This window comes from Sinohyriopsis cumingii, chromosome 17 (genome assembly GCF_028554795.1).
Source record: "Sinohyriopsis cumingii isolate HCF-2022 chromosome 17, ASM2855479v2, whole genome shotgun sequence".
NCBI classification, from domain to species: domain Eukaryota; kingdom Metazoa; phylum Mollusca; class Bivalvia; order Unionida; family Unionidae; genus Sinohyriopsis; species Sinohyriopsis cumingii.
Genome location: NC_142977.1, coordinates 72,125,738 through 72,146,949, shown reverse-complemented (window position 1 = coordinate 72,146,949; position 21,212 = coordinate 72,125,738). Strand labels below are relative to the sequence as shown.

Sequence of the window (21,212 nt, the reverse complement as noted above, 5' to 3'; positions counted from 1 at the left end):
CTCTTTGGATCTGGTGCTTATGACCAGGTAGAATTTTTTTAACCAAAGTCTTAAATAGGCTATTTAAATTACCATGACCATGTCTGATGTTACAAGGTAGGGTTGAAGTGCATTGACTTGAATGGTACTGTAGAAATAATGTAAATTCATGAATGTTGGGTGTCCACTGTTAGGTTGATAAGAAAAATTGTTACCACATACCTCGCTGGAGAGTTCAGCATTTATTAGTCTGTGCATACAACGAAAGACTAGACTAGAAATACATAAATGCATGGCCTGTAGTATTTTGAACAGCATCATTCCTTATTTTGTTTTCTAATTTCAGTACAGAAAAACTTTATTTTGTGATAAGATTGTGTGAATTTTAGGTACTTTAGAAAGTAACGATCTTTAATTTACCGTAATCATTTTTCACCATACTCCATGTACTGTTTAAGCTCATTTGATAATAAATCATAATGAAACTGAAAAATACCTGATCCAAAAATATTTGACCACCTCTTACTAATTTTCGCATTTTTCAGTCTCTCACTGACAGTTGCCAAAAGGATAATTTTGATATCACACACAGTTGAAGATCCAAATCCTTCAACAAGGTTGCACTTTCAGAATTTAATATCAATAAGTCCAAAATTTTCTATTTAATCAAGATGTTCAAATGACCTTAACACTGACAGAGTCAGAGGAAGAGTAGAGGTGAATGGCTATTAAAGGTCTTACCTGATTCCACAGTATGAGAGTTATCAACCCAAACGTATGAGAATTATGAGCATTCAGAAAAAAGTCTGCCTTATCTAAGTCATACTCTCTTTAAAGCAGGCAAGACAACAAGGCATGAAAAACAAAAACATTGTAAAAACAAAACTTAATCCAGTTTCATCATTTTATTCAATATGTGCATTCACTTGTGACAAATTCAATACAAATGCAAAATAAATTTGTTTTTTCAGCAAGGAACTATAATACTGAAGCATCTAGCAAAGATTAAACTGATTATTGCTTAAACACCAGTTAAAGTTTAATATGCAAAGTGACTTCTAAGAAAAAAGAAAAAGTTGCAAAGAGTGTCCACGATCCAAAATCAAAATGCATTTTCTAAGCAACATTTTTCCTGAATGAGAAATTTATTAATGGAAAGCAACATCTTTTTTCGCAAACTTAAAATATCATTTTTTTAAATAAAAATCCAATCACCCCTCTCCCTCACAAAAGTGACATTAAGATTCTGTGCCAAGATGGATATAAATAACAGTTTTCTCAACTTTACATGGTGAATCTTTTATAGAGTCCTCCAAGATATTGAAACATATTCAACAACTTCTGTTGCAACTGACATTAACCTGCCTCACAATATACTGGCAGGGTTTCTAAAAAGGCTTTTAAATGACCTTATGTCAGTACTGGCTGCATTTTGATAGCTGTAATATTGTCACCTAGCAGAAATTTGGCTACTTTCAATGTCCAATTTGTGTAGTTCATATTCTGAATACACAATATTACAGGCAAGATACATTTTTGATTAAGCTAGCAAGTTAACAGTTATAGGTTACTTCACTTGAGAGTGCAGTATATCCATCCGACAAAACGAGTTCATATTTTCCTATACAAATGAAGTAACCTTTTTATTATAGGCTAATTTTCTTATTCTACCTAAGGCTTAATTACATAAACAAAAATACACTACATGAAACAAAGTAATTGAATGTATGCCGCATTTCAAAAAGCTAAATACACAAGCAAATATTCATCAGTACACAACATTATTAATGCCCACTTAAATCCACCCAGATAAATTTGAAATGTCACGTGCTACACATACCTTCTGAAAGAAAATGGCATTTTGATCTACTTAAAATTTAAATTTGTAGTCATATTGTGAATGAATGTGCATTAAAACAGCTTTCCCATTTGATCTGTAATGAAAAGATTTTGGTATTTTTGTCATACCTACGAAATATGGACTGGATTTATGTGCCTACTGTACATGAAGTACATTAAATTTCAGCAGCGATGGAGCAACGTGTTGACATCTGCAAGTGTGTTTCTGTTCTGCCATTGAATGTTTGAAATCATAATGTAGGAAAAATATGAAGTCATTCAATTTAGTTATCAAAAAGACGCTATGGACATAACAATTATTTAGGATCTAAGCATATACTCTTATCATTTGAGTATTACATTGGCAAAATATATACATATGTACAAGAAATAAATATTAGAAAAAATCATCAGACTGCAATTGTTGCATCGAGAAACAATGTCAAAACTTGAACAAATAAGTACCAACTAAATCCAGCTCATGGGTGATAAAAATACAAATGTAATAAATTATCTTGTGTTTTTTTTTAAATATTAAGCCCTATCTTTACACAGTCCAATCAATCCAGAATTATAGTAAAATTGGCTTGAAGTAGTACTAATTTGTACCTATATAACAAATGAATAGGTAGATAATAAAGCTGTCTCTGAATATTTATGGTAAATATGATAACTGGTTTGATGATAGGAAATGATATTCACACTGAAGGAAAGTGGTGTAGTATATGTATTGATGTTAATCCTTTTCTTGTAATTTTTTGGGTTTTCTAATATTGTGTTCTGGTTCCCAGGTTGGCTTCTCATATCCCTTCCACTTAATGAGATATTGTTTGCCTTTGCCTTTTCCTTTTTTTTTTTGTTTTCAGTATCTTCTCCACCTCAAACCAATCAGCTGAAATTAAAAAATTTAGATATTTATTTTCTTATTGTATTCCTGTTAATCAGTAGACACAATAAGCATGAGTGTGGCACTATAATTTAATTTCAAGAACAGTTAAATCCTATACTTTTTCATAAGATAGACTGATACAATTTTTTAAAACTTTAATTTAATTGGCACCATAAAGGCATTATCGTTTGGACATGATACTATACCCTAATACAAATATGCATACATACATACATACAAAGATGCGTACATACATACATACATATATAGATGTGTACATACATACATACATACATACATATATTCATAAATATAAACATACATACAAAGATGCTTACATACATACATACATACATACATACAAACATGCATGCATGCATGCATACATACATACATACGTACATACATACATACATACTGGAAATAAAGATTTAATACATACAGCACTAATTCAGAACAAAGTAAGTAAGCTTAATGCAGCTAACAATTCTATTTCAAATCAGTTATTGTTTACAAATGAGAATAATTTCTTTACAACATGTTCAAGGCCAATTTGCTCTTTGATTTCTCACTGTTATACATTATACTGTGCACTTCACAAATTTTGCAACATAATTTCACTGATCACAAGAAATGCATACTATATTAACATACAACATATGCAAATCTTAATAGCTTACAAAATTATAATTCAATTTTCAATAAACTGTCATTTATAATAAAAAAATAATTTGTCAATCACTGGAAATATTAAGAAGAAGATCTCAGGGTTAAATTAAAAAAATATGTAATAACAAGAGAACAATTCATTTTCCAAATATCTGAGGAGTTACTGGATGCAAGGAATATGTCTTAACTGCCTTTAATATCACAAATAACAGTAACTGGGAAGGTGAAAAGATTTTCAAGATGGCCACCATGGCAGCTGTACTGGATGTCAGAGGAGTACAGTTTAGACATTTAAGACCAATGGGTATTTTCTGAATGAATAGGTGTAGTTTCATAGCAAAAATGCACACAATATTACTATATAACACATAAAAATCATAACTTCCACAACCTGAATGCAATTTTAAATAACTTAGCAAACATAATAATAACAGGGTTAGAAGTGAAGTTGAATTTGAAAATTTTTGGTTATTATTAAGTTTTTTTCTTCAAAGTTTTAAAAATATTTTTCAGGTTTAAAAAAAAAAAACATTTTAGGTTTATATTATCTATTTAGGTTTCCTACAGTTTCTTTGTGATTTTGTTAGGTTTCTAAGGTCAAATGAAAATTTAGGTTTTTCATGTTTTTTTAGGTCTGCTTCTAACACTTAACAAATTCTTTGTCCAGCACTGATAATATTTTCAATAAGATCAGAATGATTAAAATAAAATAATAAACTGGTTGGAGAAGAATGCATGTTCCAGAAAACTGTTCATGCTGTTGAGAAGGCATATCAATAAGATTCTCAAGGTTGTCACCATGGCAGCCATATTACATGCATGTCTGAAGGGCAAACTAGACCTTGCAACAAATAAGTGTACAGTTTCAGCAACCCTTCCAGTTTGTTAGGAGAAGAAGCAATAACAAATTAGCACTAATGGCTGGACAGATAACAAGTTATTGCATAAGCATTTATCAGTTATATATGACATAAAGAGATAAAAATTGTGTACACTTATTACAAGAGGTTAATATACACTCCTAAAGCAATTCTTACATGTTGAGGGTTCCATAACCTCTAACACTGAATTTGTATCCTCTGAATCAGTGAGGTCCATCAAAAGCTCAGCTTCAACTATAAATAAATTTTAAAACTGTGAAACGAGTACAAAACAATTATCAGACAGTAAAACAATGAACTGCTTTATTTTTGTTATAAAAATTGTTGAAACTTAGAGAAAATCATGATTTGATTTCTCTAGTGTAAGAATAAAGAAAACATTTTGTTACTTTTACAAACAATGGAGCAAATGTATTCAACATTTGCAATAGTGAAGACAATATAGGGGTCTCTGTATTAACACTTAATTTCACCTGCATAAGGTGGCATAACAGCAATAAAGAATAACCTAAAGATGACATATTGCACTTTCCCAATTTATGTTAAGAATCCAACTGAAAGCATGCTGTATCATCACTCAATCTGCATACTCACAAGTTATATATGATAATGCTGGCCATTATATAATATATATATGGTTCCCATTGCATTGGATTTTAACTTTGTTATTGATACATTGTTTTTAACTTGACTTGATGTTGGACTGCTCCCGTGGCTCAGTGGTTAGAGCATCTGTCTTGGATGATGGATGTCATGGGTTTGAACACCAGCTAAGTCCTAAGAAAGACTTATAAAAATGGTACTAGCAGCTGCCATGCTTGGTGCGGAGCACTAAGAGGGTAGTTTTAGGACTGGTTGGCCTGGTGTTAAGATAATGTCACTTAGTGGGAAATGATGCCACATGTCTGCAGCATGATGCCCCAGTGCTGGATCAAAAAAACTGTCACACTGCAGACATCACCAAGATATGACTCAGATTATTAAAGCAACGTTAAAAATCTAAATCACACATACACATACATCTGATGTTGTTTCTGGCTTAAGAGAAACCTGTTATAATGTTGTTTTTAATTCAATGACACCAAAGTTTTGTGCTGGGTATAACAAAAATTTGGAGCATGAATATCTAGCCCTATTGTGATGATGTGGTTGAATGATTATCTTAAAAAATGAATATACATACTGCATCAGGGACATGCATATATTTATCAATAATTCTGAATTGAAATCATTACTGTAATTATTAAAAAAGCAATCTCGAGAATGTCAGACAGACTGAGACTTTAAAAAAATGTTTGTGCCAATAAAGAACTTATTGAAATAACAATTATTAAAAAAACTGGGCTGTTTATAGAAAGAATGCAGCTAAAATGTATTGCATGTTAGTCCAAAAGAAAGAGTCGTTATAATACAATGATAAACTCATTATACCGTCTACATATGCATATAAACATGCATATTAATTTCAATTTAGCCAAGAGCTACACAGCAAACAAGTGATGGATGATTAGCCAGTAGCAGTTACCATGACACAATGCAATGGGAGCATAAAAATGAAATGAGACCTTTGTCAGGAGAGTACCTGGATTGGGAACAAAGGCCTTTTGCTTTCCCTTATCTTCCAGTGACTCTTGCATTACATTTGGAACACCATTATGATCTGAAGTAAAACAAATTTCATTAAGTTTTCTGATGTTATTAAGTGATACTGCTTTTTAAAAAAGCAAATGTGCAAGGAAATAACTTGTTAAAAGAACTGCTATTAGGCATACTACATGAGTTACAAGATTTTTTATTTAAAAAAAGGCAGCCAAAATGTATTGCATGCAAGTCCAAAAGAAAGAAGGCAGAGTCATTCCAATGCAATGATAAACTCATCATCTACATATGTATAGAAACATGCCTACTAATCTCAGTTTGGCTGAGAGCTACCCACCTAACGAATTATAGATGAATGGCCAGTAGAAAATAAAATGCAATGGGAAGGTAAAAATAAAATGACCATTCTTAAGAAAGTACCTAGATTGGGAACAAAGGCAGTTTGGTTTCCCTCATCTTCCAGTGAATCTTTAATTGCATTTGGAATTTCAACCTGTTCTGCAAGAAAACAAAATTTGTTAAGTTTCCTCATGCAATTAAGTGATGCTTCTTTTACTATTTTGTCATCAACATTCCACTACCACCACGTAAATTCTGTCACACAAGGATAGTGCAACATATAAAGTTGGCCTAATTCCAAGACCGAAATGCACCCCCCCCAAAAACGATTCAGAATACAAGTAAAAAAGCTTATAAATCTGATTTAAGTTGGCTGTCAATATAAAGAGGACTACTAAAATCCAAATGCATAACTAAATTAGTTTCTGAGAAAACTATACCAAAATGGTTTTCATCAAATAATGCTTAATTTAAAAATATGCCAAAATGGATAAAGAATCGCAAGGGCCTAAATAACATATTACTTTGTTATGCATATGAACATGCTGTACACATTTAATTTACAGCTTTTAGTTGCTTCAAAATCTGGTCAGTAAATCTTTATATGAATACAAACATAACAAAAATCCTGCATCTATGTTGGATATGTCCAAAAAAAGCTTCAAATGCATGTACAAGTAAAAGATAAATGTAATCAGATGGCCATTAGAACTGATCATCACTGAGTAAGCAATCTACCATTATCACGATATTAGGTACATATATTACTGCTTTACTTGGTTAAGTGTATGAATTCTAATATAAATGCATAATAATCCAAGGCATATATATTCACAGATCAGCCTTTTCATGCTGCGAACACACCAAAAGGTATGTCATAATATAAATTACCTTGATTCAGATGGCAAGGCTCATCTGATGATGTTCTTGTGGCTACTTTACTTGTCCTTTAAAAAAGAAATTATAAAGAAGTGAATAACTAACCCTAACAGACATTTTGTAAGCTAAAGTAAAACCTTTTAAAATAAAAAACAAAAACACAATCTAAAATGATAAGAAACACACTATACATATATATGTATTTAAACTGTATAATTAATGGGCATAAAATCTTCACTGTATAGACAGCTTATAATCCAAAACAACAAACACTATGCTTCTCTGCTTGGCAGAGATTTACTCTTGATTCTCAGTTTGTCCCACTGCAGAGTGGATTACAAATTTATGATGTACTGTCCACATGTAACCTTAAATTGTTTCTTTAGATTGCAACTCTCTGACTTTGATCATTTTAGAGTAGTTTCAATGGCCAAGTACCTTGTGACGGAGAATTCCAAACTGTCTCTCGCATTAATTATTTCTTTTAGAGTTGGAAGGCCCATACAGCTTGGGTCCCTGGCACACACAAAAAAATACAACTGAGACACAATCTTGGATAGTTAAAAAACAATTCATGAACATACAATTACTTCAATGAACAAGAATTTTGCAGGATGTCTTGCATTCAAGGCTAGTGAATAATGTACAATACTTAATCAAAAGTTGAGTGGCTCTCTTTTGATTTTCTGATTCTGTAATATGAACTTGATACAGAGATGACCTCTCTGCTTGAGGGTCACTGTAAGAGTGCAGGTAAGGGTGCATACATTATGAAATGAACTCCTTCTTTATACTACATTACAAGTATAACACAGCCAGCCATCCCTGGATCTGGGACTTTTACCATATGCATAAACCTGAATGAAACCATTAACCAATGTTGCTGTTATACCCATTGGTGGAATTAGTGTATTCTGTGCTTTTTCTATGTGCATTTGTTTTATCCAATGTTGCATTAGTTTTTTACAAAACTCAAAAGATGGCAAAAACTTGATACATAGTATCAGCATCATAAGTACCTAATATAACTTGATACATCACATCAGCATCTGAACCTAATGCAGCACCTAATACATGGCAACATAATTTGATATATGATATCAGCAAGGTAATATATTACTCATAATGAATATAAAGTCTACAGAGAAAAGAAGAAAGAACACTTACCTAAATTTAACACCATTAGGCAAGTTCTTAATCTCTACCTGATACAAGTTATCTTTTATTGTCTTGTATGGCACTTTATTCTTTCCTGTTGTCTTGGCTGAAAAAGATATTGTCACTTAATGACAGACATTTGTTCATAGTAATTGTAAGTAAAGCATTAAGTTGTACAATGAAATTTCAGATGTTGAAACTTACAATTACATTTAATAAATATTTATTACCTATAATAAAAGGTTTTTTTTACTTGAAGACTTCATCTTAATGTGGGTAATGGATTTAACATTCATCAGTCATACCTTGATAACACACATTTTGTGAATGTAAGATAAACATTCATTTACCATGCATCAAACATATTAGAAAATTGAAACATGACATGACATTTGGCAGCTGAACAATTCATGAAGATAAACTGAATGGGTTTTTCAATTGCAAACATGGAGGATACAAGGATACATATTACTGAAGATGGAGAAAATGCTATCATGGTTAACTGACAGTTCAGTAAACATAAATTTTCCCTGCCATACAAATGATGACCATTACTATAGAAGGCATTCATATTTCTTTCTCTTTATCTAAATAAATGTAAGTGATGACAAAAATGAAATTTGTATCAAATATTACCCCAGCAGTCATTAAAGATCTGTCGCACTTGTGACACATATTTTTTCTTGATTTCATCAACTGCTGGTGATAAACTTGTCTGTGAATCTAAAAAATTAAACTGAAGCCTAAATTGCATATTCAAACAATAAATATTCATGTCATTCAAGATTTTAAAAGCCTTCATATGAGTTTGCAAACAAAATGCCATCGAAAATGAATGGACATGGATCTTAAATCCAATGTATAAAATAATTTTGTACAATACTGTAATTGGCAGAAAAACTCAGTTACATATAAATACAAAATATGCTAGCCAAATTCCTGTTGTATATGTTGATTTGTTTCTTTACCATTCTTAATTAATTTTGTTCACATGTGAATGTATAACCCAGTGTAATCTATGTTTATTTTCTGGCAATTACATGTATAAAACAAGCTTTCAAAAAAAGTGTCACTTTCCCTTTTGAACCTAGTAGCATTTCAAACAATATCTGGACCTAGTCTAAAAGTAGTGGACACCATCTTGAACATAACAAATTCAAATATACAAGCCAGTAAATAAAGCAGCTATGTATTGATATATTTAAACTAATTGACAAATTTATTACATATAATGCAATTTTGGCCAAATGATCATGACACTATTAATCTGCCTAAAAGCTAACAATGTAATGTAATACTTGGCCTAGAAACAAATATTTTCTGCCACTGAAAAATTGTCATAAAATGATATAAAACTGATTAGTTATACAAACCCATCATGCTGGTTACGAACTGATCTTTCCATTCAACAGTCTGAAAAAACTGGTAGGCCCTTGTGTTACCGAATACACCAACACGTCTAGTACTGTCAGTAAACAGACCACCAATATTTACACCCATGTCATTAAGAGCTTCACACTGAAAATACATGATAACAAAGTCCCTCAAAAAAAATGATGCTTTACTGGGCAAATAGAATTTTCAGGAATTCAAGATAAAACCATTTCTTTCTATTAACTGTGAAGTCTTGAAACTATCTCTGGTGTTACTGTTATTAAGTGCTAAGAAGATTATCAAATTAGCTGCTGTGAACACTTTGGATTTCAGATTGACATCATTTCCATTTAGGCCAAGCAGACATTAAAAGTCTTCTGGCGAAAAGCCCACATTTCAATATTACCAGTCATTAAAGGGGAATGAGGACAACAAGATTTCAAGACAGCCATCAAGCCAGCCATATATGATGTACCATTGGCAAGATGTGCATTTTCAGGATTATGTAGTTAGCAAAAGAGGTCTTTTGGTGAAATCCCCATATTGATATAGCCATCCATATGGCCTCCACTGTGGACAGATTGAGAACTAGTTTGCATCATTATCATTAGTACCAACCTGACACATTACCAACCGTTAATATGAAATATAAACCCTCCATGTTCAAATTACTTTCTATTTAAAAGTAGGAATGACAAGATATCATTGTAGAAATATTGGACTCAATAACAGCACCATTTTAATTTTGGACCAGTAAGACAGTATACGAAGTCTTTTGGTGAAAACACAATGTTGATATGACCAGCCATCTAAGCTCTTTTCCTTTCTGATATGACCAGTAGAGCTAAAAACCAAAGTAAAAGCACAGACAAGTAAAAGAAAGAAAGAAATCACAGACAAGTAAAAGAAAGAAAGAAATGGAGAGACCGAAAAAATGGGAGAGAATGTATTAGCAAGCAAACTCTGCCAACTAAATGGCAAGCAAAGATTTACAAAATAATGACAACCTCAGCATCAAAATAAAAATGAAAACTAAAAAAGTATTTAAACAAATCAGTTCTAAATGAACCTCAAGTCTAATCATCAGTGAAATTAGCTTGTTTAAAACTGCATTTTATTAAAAATAGAAATGAAGGAATCTATAATATTTACATTGTTACCTGAAACACTACAGTAGTACATTTTATAAATCAATGTTTGTTAGATGCAGGTTCTCTTCCTCCAGGTTGAAGTATTCATAGGATCTGAAAGATGACCTCATACATGACTTCATGTTAACTGGACAGACATAACTTCATACTGAATCAAGAAACATGACTTACCGACTGACTGATCAGTTTTAGGTGGTGCCTTATGAATTTTGGGGTGCCCACAGATGTTGACAAATTTTGCCTCTGTTCCTCAGCAGTCTGCTGATATTGGACCTTTTCTGAAGCAGGCAGATACTTCCATTCATTTGCCCACTGAACAAAAGTAGTTCCTGAGGATGATGGCTCTTTAAACAAATATAGATAATAATATAAAAGAATTCCGATACTTTCATAAACAAAACTAACCACAAAAAATAATTCAAAAGTGATATAGGCATATAAATTGAAGTTTACAATAATAATAAACAAAATTCACTTTACCATCTAGGTATTAATATGTATTAAGAATAACAGTGTCATTATTTTTCAAACACCATTAGCATACAGTTACACATATATGTGAATATAATTTAAAGGTGCATTTTATAAAAAAATTGCTCAGAGTATGCTGCAAAGAGATTAATGAGTCTGGTTATACATGTGCATACACAAGGCTAGAGAAAAATGTAAGCAATAATACCTGAATAATAAATTAATAACAGAACATGCCAGAAGAAACAGGTAAAGCACTACTTTCCACACATTCACTATGTCGCAGCATCAAAAACAAGACAAAAAGCAAAGTGATCAGAAAAAAGAGTTTTAAATTACATTCATACAAAACAAACAGCCATTAACACCATTACCAGAGTGTATATATCACTAAATCAAAGTTATTTTACCTCTCTGACATCTTAAAAGTACAGACTGAAAATAAATAAAAATTAGTAACATAACAAGAGTAATAGATTTATGAGACTCCTTCATTATATAATATTTGCAAAATGAAGCCATTCAACACAGATGCATTTGTAGTAATTTCTGTACAATACAATTCATTTGCTTTCTAAATTTGTCAATAACCCAATAAGAGTGTTCTCAACACACAACTAATGACCTTTATTTTTTATTTCATATACATTTGACAGAATTTAACATCTTTACGATTTATATTTTATATTGTTGATAATAATGTTCATATTATGAATGGTTTGTCTTCCTAAACTTATGTGCAAATTCACTGTTAGATCATGTTAAATGTACCTTTAGTTGCCACTGCATAGCCACTATTGTGCTGAGGTGTCAAAAGATGTAACACACACACACACACACATCTTAATGAAACATCACCTAAAGATGATCACTATCTCAGCACCAGTGTACTATTAAGTTTACAAGAAGTAAATAAATGATCTGCATATGGGCAAACTGACGGACAGACAGGATTATTCAGTGTAAAATTACCAAGTGGGCACATGGTAAGATATCAGAGAAAATCTAAGTTTATGCAGAATAATTAAGCAAATGATGTCAGCATAAGTCAATATATACAGTTTTACCCCGCTATAGCACACTCCGCTATTATATGAATTCAGATATAACATGGTCTTATACAGAGTAGGACAAAGACCTAAACATTCTTTTGTTAGAATCTGTTAAAAACGAAGCAACACTTTCAAAGGGAATGAAAATAAATTTCCTTTTTCTTCCATTTTTGGAAATAGTGTGGTACAGGACTGGCTTTATCAAAACTGCACAGAGCAATAAAAAAGTTTGTGACCAATAACATATTTAGCCTACCAAGTGATTTTCCCTTGCAAAATATATTGTATGCACTAGGCCCTTTCAACTGTATTGGTTCTGGCTTGGAAGCAGAGCTTGAGACAGCAGGCTGCTGAATGCTGTGTTTCTGTTTTTGCCGCTGATTTCCAATCCAGTCCTGAAAATAATAAATAACCAGACTGTATGCTATTCATTGTGTCATCAACATTATTAAATTCATCCTAGATAATGCGAGCTTCCACTGACCTGCTGCACTCTATTTCATCATGTTTGTTTCCTGTATAATCTGTCCTTGAGAATAATGATCATTGATTTTTTTGTTGTTGCTGTTGTTGTGGGGTTTAATGCCATTTTTCAGCACATGATAGGCTATACATGGCGTCAAGTATTAATGGTGGAGGAAGAACCCTGGAAAACCCCGGAAACAACCACCGACCCACAAGAAGCTACTGGCAAGCTTCTCACATACCCACATTTGTTGAATCCGAGACTCGAACCCACGCAAACTGAGGTGAGATGGCAGTGATTCATAATGAGAGCGCTTTAGACCACTCGGCCATTCGGGGCCCCCTACGATCCTTGACAATGGGCAATCCATTTTGTACCAACCTCCAAAAACCAAATTGCAAAGCATGTGCCTAGCATATGGTTTTTAGGCAGACTAAAATATATTTAAAGATGCAATAAAATCATAATTTCAAAGAACGGATGTATTTAAATGATTTACAAACTATTGAATACATTTACTTCTGCACCCCCCCAAAAAAAACTGAATATGAAAACAACTGAGAACATTCATTTCTAAGGTGAAATAGAGATCAAGAAACCTAAAGAAATGTTAAAGCCAAAGATTTTAATTAATTGAAAAGAAATGTACTTTTGAGAAGTTTTACTTTCATTTGAAAATTGAGAAGCAAACACTGGAAATATCCTGCAACTCTGACTTACGACAGTAATTGATTAATATAACCAACTGTATTGCTTTTAAATTATTAAGAAATGCAATTCATTAAGCTGCTGGATATCAAAACTTTGCAAGAAAGAGGAAATTCTTTAAAACAACTAACCCTGACTTGTTGCATTGTAAGGTTCTGAGAGTTGGCCAGGTTCTCGATTCTTCTGCCATCCTTTACACTCGTCAATCCTGCATTCCATTCTGTTTCCAATGCATGCAGTTGTTCATCTGTAAAGATGTGGCGCAGCTTTTTGGATGCTGACTGCAGCAGATGATAACAAATTATGAGTTATTACATTGTTTTGATACCATATAAATAGGACTACCAATTCAGGGGAAGTAGCTAAATGATTCTGAAGATGTCTGTCCTAGCAGATGTCTAATGTCTGAGAGGTATATTTCATTCCGAATCAACAGGACATGATAAGAAGTCTTTCAGTGAAAATCACATATCAACTAATTTGACAAAACAGCTGCAATTGTAGCAATATTGGATACTATATTGGTACCATTTTCATTTAGGAAAAACCAAGCATAATAAAAAGTCTTGAGGGGAAACATGATGTAGATAGAACTGTCAACTGAAAATACAGGACCAGTGGTGATCAGATTTTCATCAAATCAGCACCATTTTAATTTTGGGTCATCTTTGGTTAAAACACCATATCTACATATACATCCATTGCAATAGAACGATTTTCAAAATGAATAACGTGTAAATATTAGATGTAAAAGTTATAAGGACCAACTAAACAGAAAATTATAAATCTTTTAGTAAATGACATGTGACCTATTACCTAGTCCTACCCGTAATACCTGACGCTGATAATTATGTTTTAACTAACGCGCTGTGTAGTGTGTTTTGATGTCGACTAACATCGTTATGAAAGTAAAATTTTCTGGAATATTTCACACAACTGACAACTAAAATAACGACGCTTTTCTACAAAGTAAAGTTATAATGTTTTAGTCGTACTTTACTTACTATGATGCCCTTTCTCTAATAAATTCAAATTCTCACAAAAGAAACGGGCCCGTTTTCAAGTTTCTAGCACCTAAACAAAATCAAAGTGTGCTATGTCTTACATGTAGGACTGACCTATTACCATGCACCCACTAAGAGTACCTGTACAATTTTCAAGATGACCACCATGGTAGATGTATTTCATATCAGAGGGGTATTATTTTAATTTAGGACCAAGCAGTATGTATTGGTTTGAATGGCATTTTTAACGTTGCTTTAACAATTTGAGTCATATCGCTATGATGTTTGCCGTGTGAGATAGTGGTGAATTATTCAAGGTTTAAACATGTCAGCGAAAAATCAATTTCATATATTGTGACAAGTGTGTTAAGGAAATATTAGGATAAATATACCAGCATAGTATGAGCTGTCATATGGGTCTCAGTCGACATATTTTCCATTTCAAATTCTCAACGTTCTGCTTTCAACTACTTAATTACGCACAGCTTCCGCAACCGGATGTTTTAGTTTTAGAAATTGCGCACATGCGCAACAGAGAAAATATTCCAACAACATTGTTAAGGCTTGGTAGCTACATAACGTATACTGCATCGTACGAACATATACGTTGTTGCGGTTTGAAGGCCTTAACAATATCAACAATTCCAGGCTTGTAGGCTGTAACAATGGACGTATCGGGTGAATGGTTTGTACTTTGTCACGGAAGAAATTTGCAAACATGTCAGTAAGGTCGACTGGAGAGAAGGTAGTTGGAAGTGGTGTCGATCTGTTCCTTGACATAAGCTTGTTGGTAATCTCGAAGAGCTCTTTGCAGATGGAACTTTCCATGATCTTAGTAGTGTAGTGAGCTGAATTCGCTGCATGGACTATATTTGTGACATTCCTTTTAGCGGCTTCATAGATTTGCTTATGAATAGTGAGTCTCGTGGAACGCAAAGACCTTTCAGTTTTACGGCGGTCTCTTTTAGCAGTGCGAAGCTGGTCCCTAACACTGCTATACCATGGAGAACACTTTTGAATTGATACTCTGCACTTGATAGCTGGGGCATGTGTGTCGAGCAATGAACGCAGGCAGTTATCGAGTTGTTCTACTGTAGGAGATAAGCAAGTTGTTAGGTTTGGATGTCATGCATTAGTTTGGTTCTATTTATCATATGGAGGTTTCTCTTAGTAGCAGATAAAGGTGGATGGTTGGGGACTGATACGTCAATATGGCATAAAATGCAGAGTTGATCTTATGCAAGTTCATGGGATACCAGGGAGGACCGTAGAATGTTATCATCAGGTCTATGAAGAATCCAGTCTAAAATGTGACAATATTTACGGGTGGGTTGGTTAATTGACTGTTTGAGGTTGAAAACATTAATGGAACCTATGAGTTTTGATGTGTTTGGGTTTCCGGGACAGTCAAAAAGAAAGTTGAAATCTCCAAGAATAATCAGGTTACCATCTATCGAATATCCATACTCCAGGAGATTCAGAAACTGCTCCAAAAAGAGAGATTCAGTCAGCTTGTTTTCTTTTCTAGGAGGAGGGTGGTATAGGCAGAAAAAATGTTGAACTTTGCTCCAGTGTGAGGTTGTTTTGGACTAGTTCAAACGATGTGTGGTCGAAATTGAATGTTGTGGTGTGGTTAATACGTTTGATCATGGAGTTCTTTGTGATGACAGCAATTCCACCTCCACGAGAGTTACTGGGGAACGACTTGATGGAGTAACCACTGAGTGTTAGATCCACACCCTTGGGCTCATCGCCTGATGTTTTAGCCATGTTTCTGTCAGGAAAAAGACGTCAGTATTTAGGTCGTTGATAAAATTAACTATTTATGTGCGCTTTTCCGGTAGTTGTACTGATTGGGCATTGAATAATGCAATACGCAGAGGTATCTCTTGGATAGTTGACACGAAGGTTGACGAATTAATAGGGATTTGAATTAGGTTATTTAAAATAACGGTCGAAATTTTAAATTATCAAGCCGGAAAGTGCATAAGGGAGTAACTGGAATTCTTCTCTTCCTGTTCTACGCCGGCCAGATTTGAAACAAAGCTTATTTTTTCTCTTCTGTTTACATTCAGGTAATGATGAATGTAGTCCCAGTTCGTTTAGTCTAGAGCACAATGTAGTGTGGAGAGCCAATGAGTGGTCATTTAAAGCCATTAATGAGGGTTCATCATAGCATAAACCGGTTGACTGGCGAGTATCACGTGATGGCGGTTTGTTCAAATGGAAGTTGTAGCAGTGGAGCAAGACAGCTGAGAAAAAGTCTAATTGTTCTCGTGTCCAAAACAAGGATATGAAGAAACGCATACGAACTGAACAGCCAGTACATAATGAGCACAAAAACGTAGACGAAAACAGGCAAAAAGTACGAATATCATGAAAACGGCACAAAAAACGGAACAGCTGCATCAAGTCGGTTAAGCGATAGCGGCTATCTTGTTTCATCCTATATATATTTTACACACACACACACACACACACACACACATATATGTGTGTGTGTGTGTGTGTGTGTGTGATGTGTACGTGCGTGTGTGTAGATAGATAGATATATTTGCAATGAGAAGTACCATAAATGTTGAACTATTTAGGTAAATGATGATGATACATATGCATAGACAAACTAGGTTTATGAATGTTTCCATATAATTTGGTTTACTAAAAACCACATAATTCCTAATAGTAATATAGATGGTCAGTGTAGCAATGCATTTTAATTAAGATTGCTGTGTCACACTTTGGCTTTATGAGAATTTCGCATTATGTGCCAACAATAGGATGTATTGGAGTTTTACCTAGTTGGGCCTCATTGGGAATGTATGGGAATTCACAGTGGAAGGGTCAATATGGCCACCTAGGAATTTAACATTACTAGTCCAGTATACGTATTTGTATGGGAATTTACAGAAGAATGATGATAAAACTGAGGCCATTCTGATCACAACACAAAGACTTTCTCATTCACATCCTTTACCTCAAACAATAAATAGCAGCAACACCAACATTAAATTCACACAATCAGTACGCAACCTAGGTGTTACTCTGGACAGTACTCTCACATTGCACCAACATGTCATGAACATATGCAAGGCTGCATATCTTGAGCTGAGACGCATCAGCTCAGCTGGCAAATATCTTTCAGTTGATGCCACTAAAACACGTGTGTGTTCATTAGTACTTTCAAGACTGGACTATTGTAACTCAATTATGTCTGGTTCATCTCAATATCTACTCCATAAACTTCAAAAAGTTCAAAACACAGCTGCTCGGATCATACTTAGAATACCACGATCAGAGCACACCTCCCTGCTGCTCTGTACCCTACATTGGCTATCTATTCGATCCAGAATCAAACACAAAATTTGTTCTCTGTGCTACATTTCACTGTCGGACTCTAGTCCAACATACCTATCCGATCTCACCCATGTGTACACACCAACAAGATACTAACGCTCCTCTTCTGATAATCGTATACTCATTATTCCCACTATGAAACAAAGTCATATGGACAGCGCTCTTTTGCATACCCTTGAATTGCCCACTGAACTTAGACACAAAGACACAGTGATCACATTCAAGAGGGCTCTCCAAACTCACCTGTTTCGACAACAAGAACAAACTTAAAGATCTAATAATGTTTCCTACCTGAAATATTCTCAGCATGTTTTTTATTTTTTAATGTTTTTTTTTTCTAAGTTCATGGTGTTTGTTTTCGTAATAATATTATTATATGTTTTTTATCTTATAGGTGTTGTCTAATGTCTTAAAGCGCTTAGAGTTTATAAAGATTAGGCGCTATACAAAGTCCTCATTATTATTATTATTATTATTATTATTAATTTAACATCAGTATGTTTGGACCGATATGCGGCCCAGCAGGAATTAAAATGTTGGGGACTTTATGAGAGTGTATGGCAATTTTTATCATTAGCGGATTCCTACCGGAATGTAGTTCACTGGGATTTAACTTGAAGACCAAGTTTAAACGATGTTGGACCCTGTGGTAATTAAACAAAATATGTGGTTGATGGATAAAGTGTGAGTTTCATATTGCAAATATAAGTTACTGTCTGTAATTAAGTCCGCCTCTTCATCATTGATATCCAAAATCTTAAATTTCCCTACTGGCCCAAAATGTTATTATTCCCAGGAATAGCCAACAACACTGTACATTATGACTGTTGTCTAAAGGAGCACGACGCCTTGTGACGAATATAAAACTTAAGGCGGTGATTAAAAAGGACAATGTGCTTTATGTTTGGTGTTTCGTATTATACGATCCCATATGCTAAAGGAAAAACTTGAGAGAATGGTTTGTAAAAAGTGCAACCGTAATTGCTGCTGGGTTACCCAGTATCTCTGTTGCAATCTGAACCGAATCAGTGATCGGAAACAGCGATGAAAGTTATACTTAATTTATTATTGTATAAGGCACCTTACGTCAAATTTAACGGTCGAGAATTTGTTTTTCACTAGGTGTAGTTATGCTTGATGTCACGTTTCTCAGTATAGCCGTAGAGAAATATAACATAAGCAACCATTGAAAACAACAACTTACTTTATGTTTGCACGTTTCAAGCTCACAACATCGAATTTAGAACATGTGAGCCTGTTGTTACAATGCTGCAGTCGGGTTCACGGAATTATCTCTAACTTCTTTGTGATCAACGTTCCCGCTAAGCTGCGTGCGCGCGCGGCCGCGCATTTGCTCAGGCATCTCCGCGCAGCTGATTTGTTCTCCGCGCAGCAGATCAAAATTACCAAATATTCAATCCAACATTGATACTCAAGTAACCGTAATGCTTGCACAATGCAGCGCGCATAGCGCGCACATCTACCATTCGCTTAGAGGGAATGTTATTTGTGATCTATATAAATAAAATCGGAATTTCCATCTACAGAATATGTAATAGGGTGATATTTTCAAACTACATTATTGATAGTCAGAATAGGTCTTTATCAGTCATGCTAGCTATTGACTGATCAGTTTAAAGGTGTCGGAAGATCAGATGATAATAGTGGTGAAGGATAATACGTTATTGAATTGTCCAATACTATTTTAATATACCCCAATTAACTTGTAAAAAGGTTTTTATCTCATTTATCAATAAAAGAACTTATTATATCCCATATATTATTTGAAATATAGTATTTAAAGCCATGGGAAATTAAACGAACGACCTTTAATTAATTATTCTTTATCGTGTCCCCATCAAAAGCCACTCAAACGAGGCGATGAATGGTTCCGTAATTCTGACAATGCGTACTAAAAATCTGCAATAAAATTGAAGTTCCTGTGCTTAAACAATCAATATAAATGTAAACGTGTTGATTTATTCCAAGATAAATATTTCAGTAGTATCTAGTGTATATTCGAAATGATTTTATTGCACTTTATAGAATTAAAAAGTTCCACCATGTAAAGATTTCAAAAAGGATAAAGGTAGTTTTCACCGCAGCTTAATCATATTTTATTCATAAAAGGTATTCAGGTCTCAGATAGCTTTTATTGTAAAAAAAATTGTTAATTCTTTGAGCACACACATCACAATTCACACCCCCTGCTCCTCAATAAAATTAAATATCGGTCAATATATTGCAGCATGTGTGTAAAAGATGACTCTGGTAATATGCATAAATATACTGATTAACTTTTATGTAAATATTTGGTGATATACGATATGGTGTTTAGAGGGAAGGAATACAATTATTATATCTGGTAAACATTATCTCCGTCACGTATGTATCAAATTTGCAATACCTTTGTGACACTTTAGGTGAAGTAAAATGAACCATAGTTGGACACACCCCAAATAAATCATTTTGTTTAGATATGCATTGTTTATGTTACAGCAGTGTGATTACATATCCGCTTGAATCTTTGCTTGGGCGGATTATGCTCCCATGTTTACATTAATCCTCATTAGAAATCCTGACTTTTTCATGTTGAATTTATAGGCCAATAAATTCTTTACCAAGAAACGTTCAGTCCATCCATTTGCGAAAAGAAATCGGGTGCATTATAAATCTATACGCAAGGATGCGTTCTTTAATTATAGAACTAATCGCTGTTATCAATCAGTTAGAAGCTGTCAGATGTTTATTTCAAGATTAAATGGACTCGGTAGTTATCAATTTAGCTACTTCAAAGACGATGATGAATACGAACTGGAAACAACATAGATCTTTCTTATATAATACATTCGTCGTTTGAGGCATTCATTTCCTTCATTTGTTAGCTGCATTGTAATCAATGTGTATTTACTGGTATTACAATTTGTATATGATGTGCATGTATAGATCAATTCACCGCCCTAAACTGTATTGAAACTTTATGTCTAAATAAATGGATTCCTAGTCTGACGAGAAATCTGTTACATCTACCAACATCAGAGTTTGGAAACTCATCGAAAACAGCGATACAGATTTATAGATAGGTTCCACTCTTTACCAAATTGTCTATGAACAATTTGTGTGTGTTAAACGATTTAAAACCGTGACCCTATCGACAAATCAATAAGAAACAAAATAATGTATCTTCTGCAGATTTAGACAATAGATGAGCTTATTTGTGCATTAATTTTATGGGTACTATAGACACACCTATAGAAGCAAAAACATTCGATTTGATCGAGATATATTGAAAGTTCCAAGGTTGCAATTATAAACAGATCAGTTTTTAACTGACAAATGAGCGAGTTTCTACAAGATAGTTAACGTAAGTATCCATTTAAAATGAAATACCTTTTGATTT

The 21,212-nt window shown here is 33.7% G+C and overlaps 2 protein-coding genes across 7 annotated transcripts; both read right to left on the bottom strand.

Moving 5' to 3' along the window:
- Nucleotides 1-869: 869 nt before the first annotated feature.
- Nucleotides 870-11,930, bottom strand: LOC149779224 (uncharacterized). Of its 6 annotated transcripts, XM_089939798.1 has the most exons (11): nucleotides 11,639-11,902; nucleotides 10,929-11,101; nucleotides 9,606-9,750; nucleotides 8,869-8,955; nucleotides 8,242-8,338; nucleotides 7,513-7,590; nucleotides 7,087-7,142; nucleotides 6,277-6,354; nucleotides 5,840-5,917; nucleotides 4,414-4,491; nucleotides 870-2,710 (listed from the first exon to the last, which is right to left on the bottom strand). In XM_089939798.1, exons 1-11 carry the CDS (start codon nucleotides 11,748-11,750, stop codon nucleotides 2,634-2,636), a joined length of 1,059 nt encoding a protein of 352 aa, XP_089795924.1. In that variant the 5' UTR covers nucleotides 11,751-11,902; the 3' UTR covers nucleotides 870-2,633. The 6 variants fall into 6 exon arrangements, with proteins under 6 accessions (XP_089795924.1, XP_089795927.1, XP_089795926.1 ...); XM_089939801.1 differs by lacking the exon at nucleotides 6,277-6,354 and having other exon boundaries at nucleotides 11,639-11,919; XM_089939800.1 differs by lacking the exon at nucleotides 5,840-5,917 and having other exon boundaries at nucleotides 11,639-11,918.
- Nucleotides 11,931-12,293: 363 nt separating this feature from the next.
- On the bottom strand, nucleotides 12,294-20,810 carry LOC149779223 (uncharacterized). The gene is made up of 3 exons (XM_089939805.1): nucleotides 14,851-20,810; nucleotides 13,586-13,735; nucleotides 12,294-12,675 (listed from the first exon to the last, which is right to left on the bottom strand). The coding sequence occupies exons 1-3, from the start codon at nucleotides 14,896-14,898 to the stop codon at nucleotides 12,412-12,414; spliced, it is 462 nt and encodes a 153-aa protein (XP_089795931.1). The 5' UTR covers nucleotides 14,899-20,810; the 3' UTR covers nucleotides 12,294-12,411.
- Between the last annotated feature and the right edge of the window lie 402 nt (nucleotides 20,811-21,212).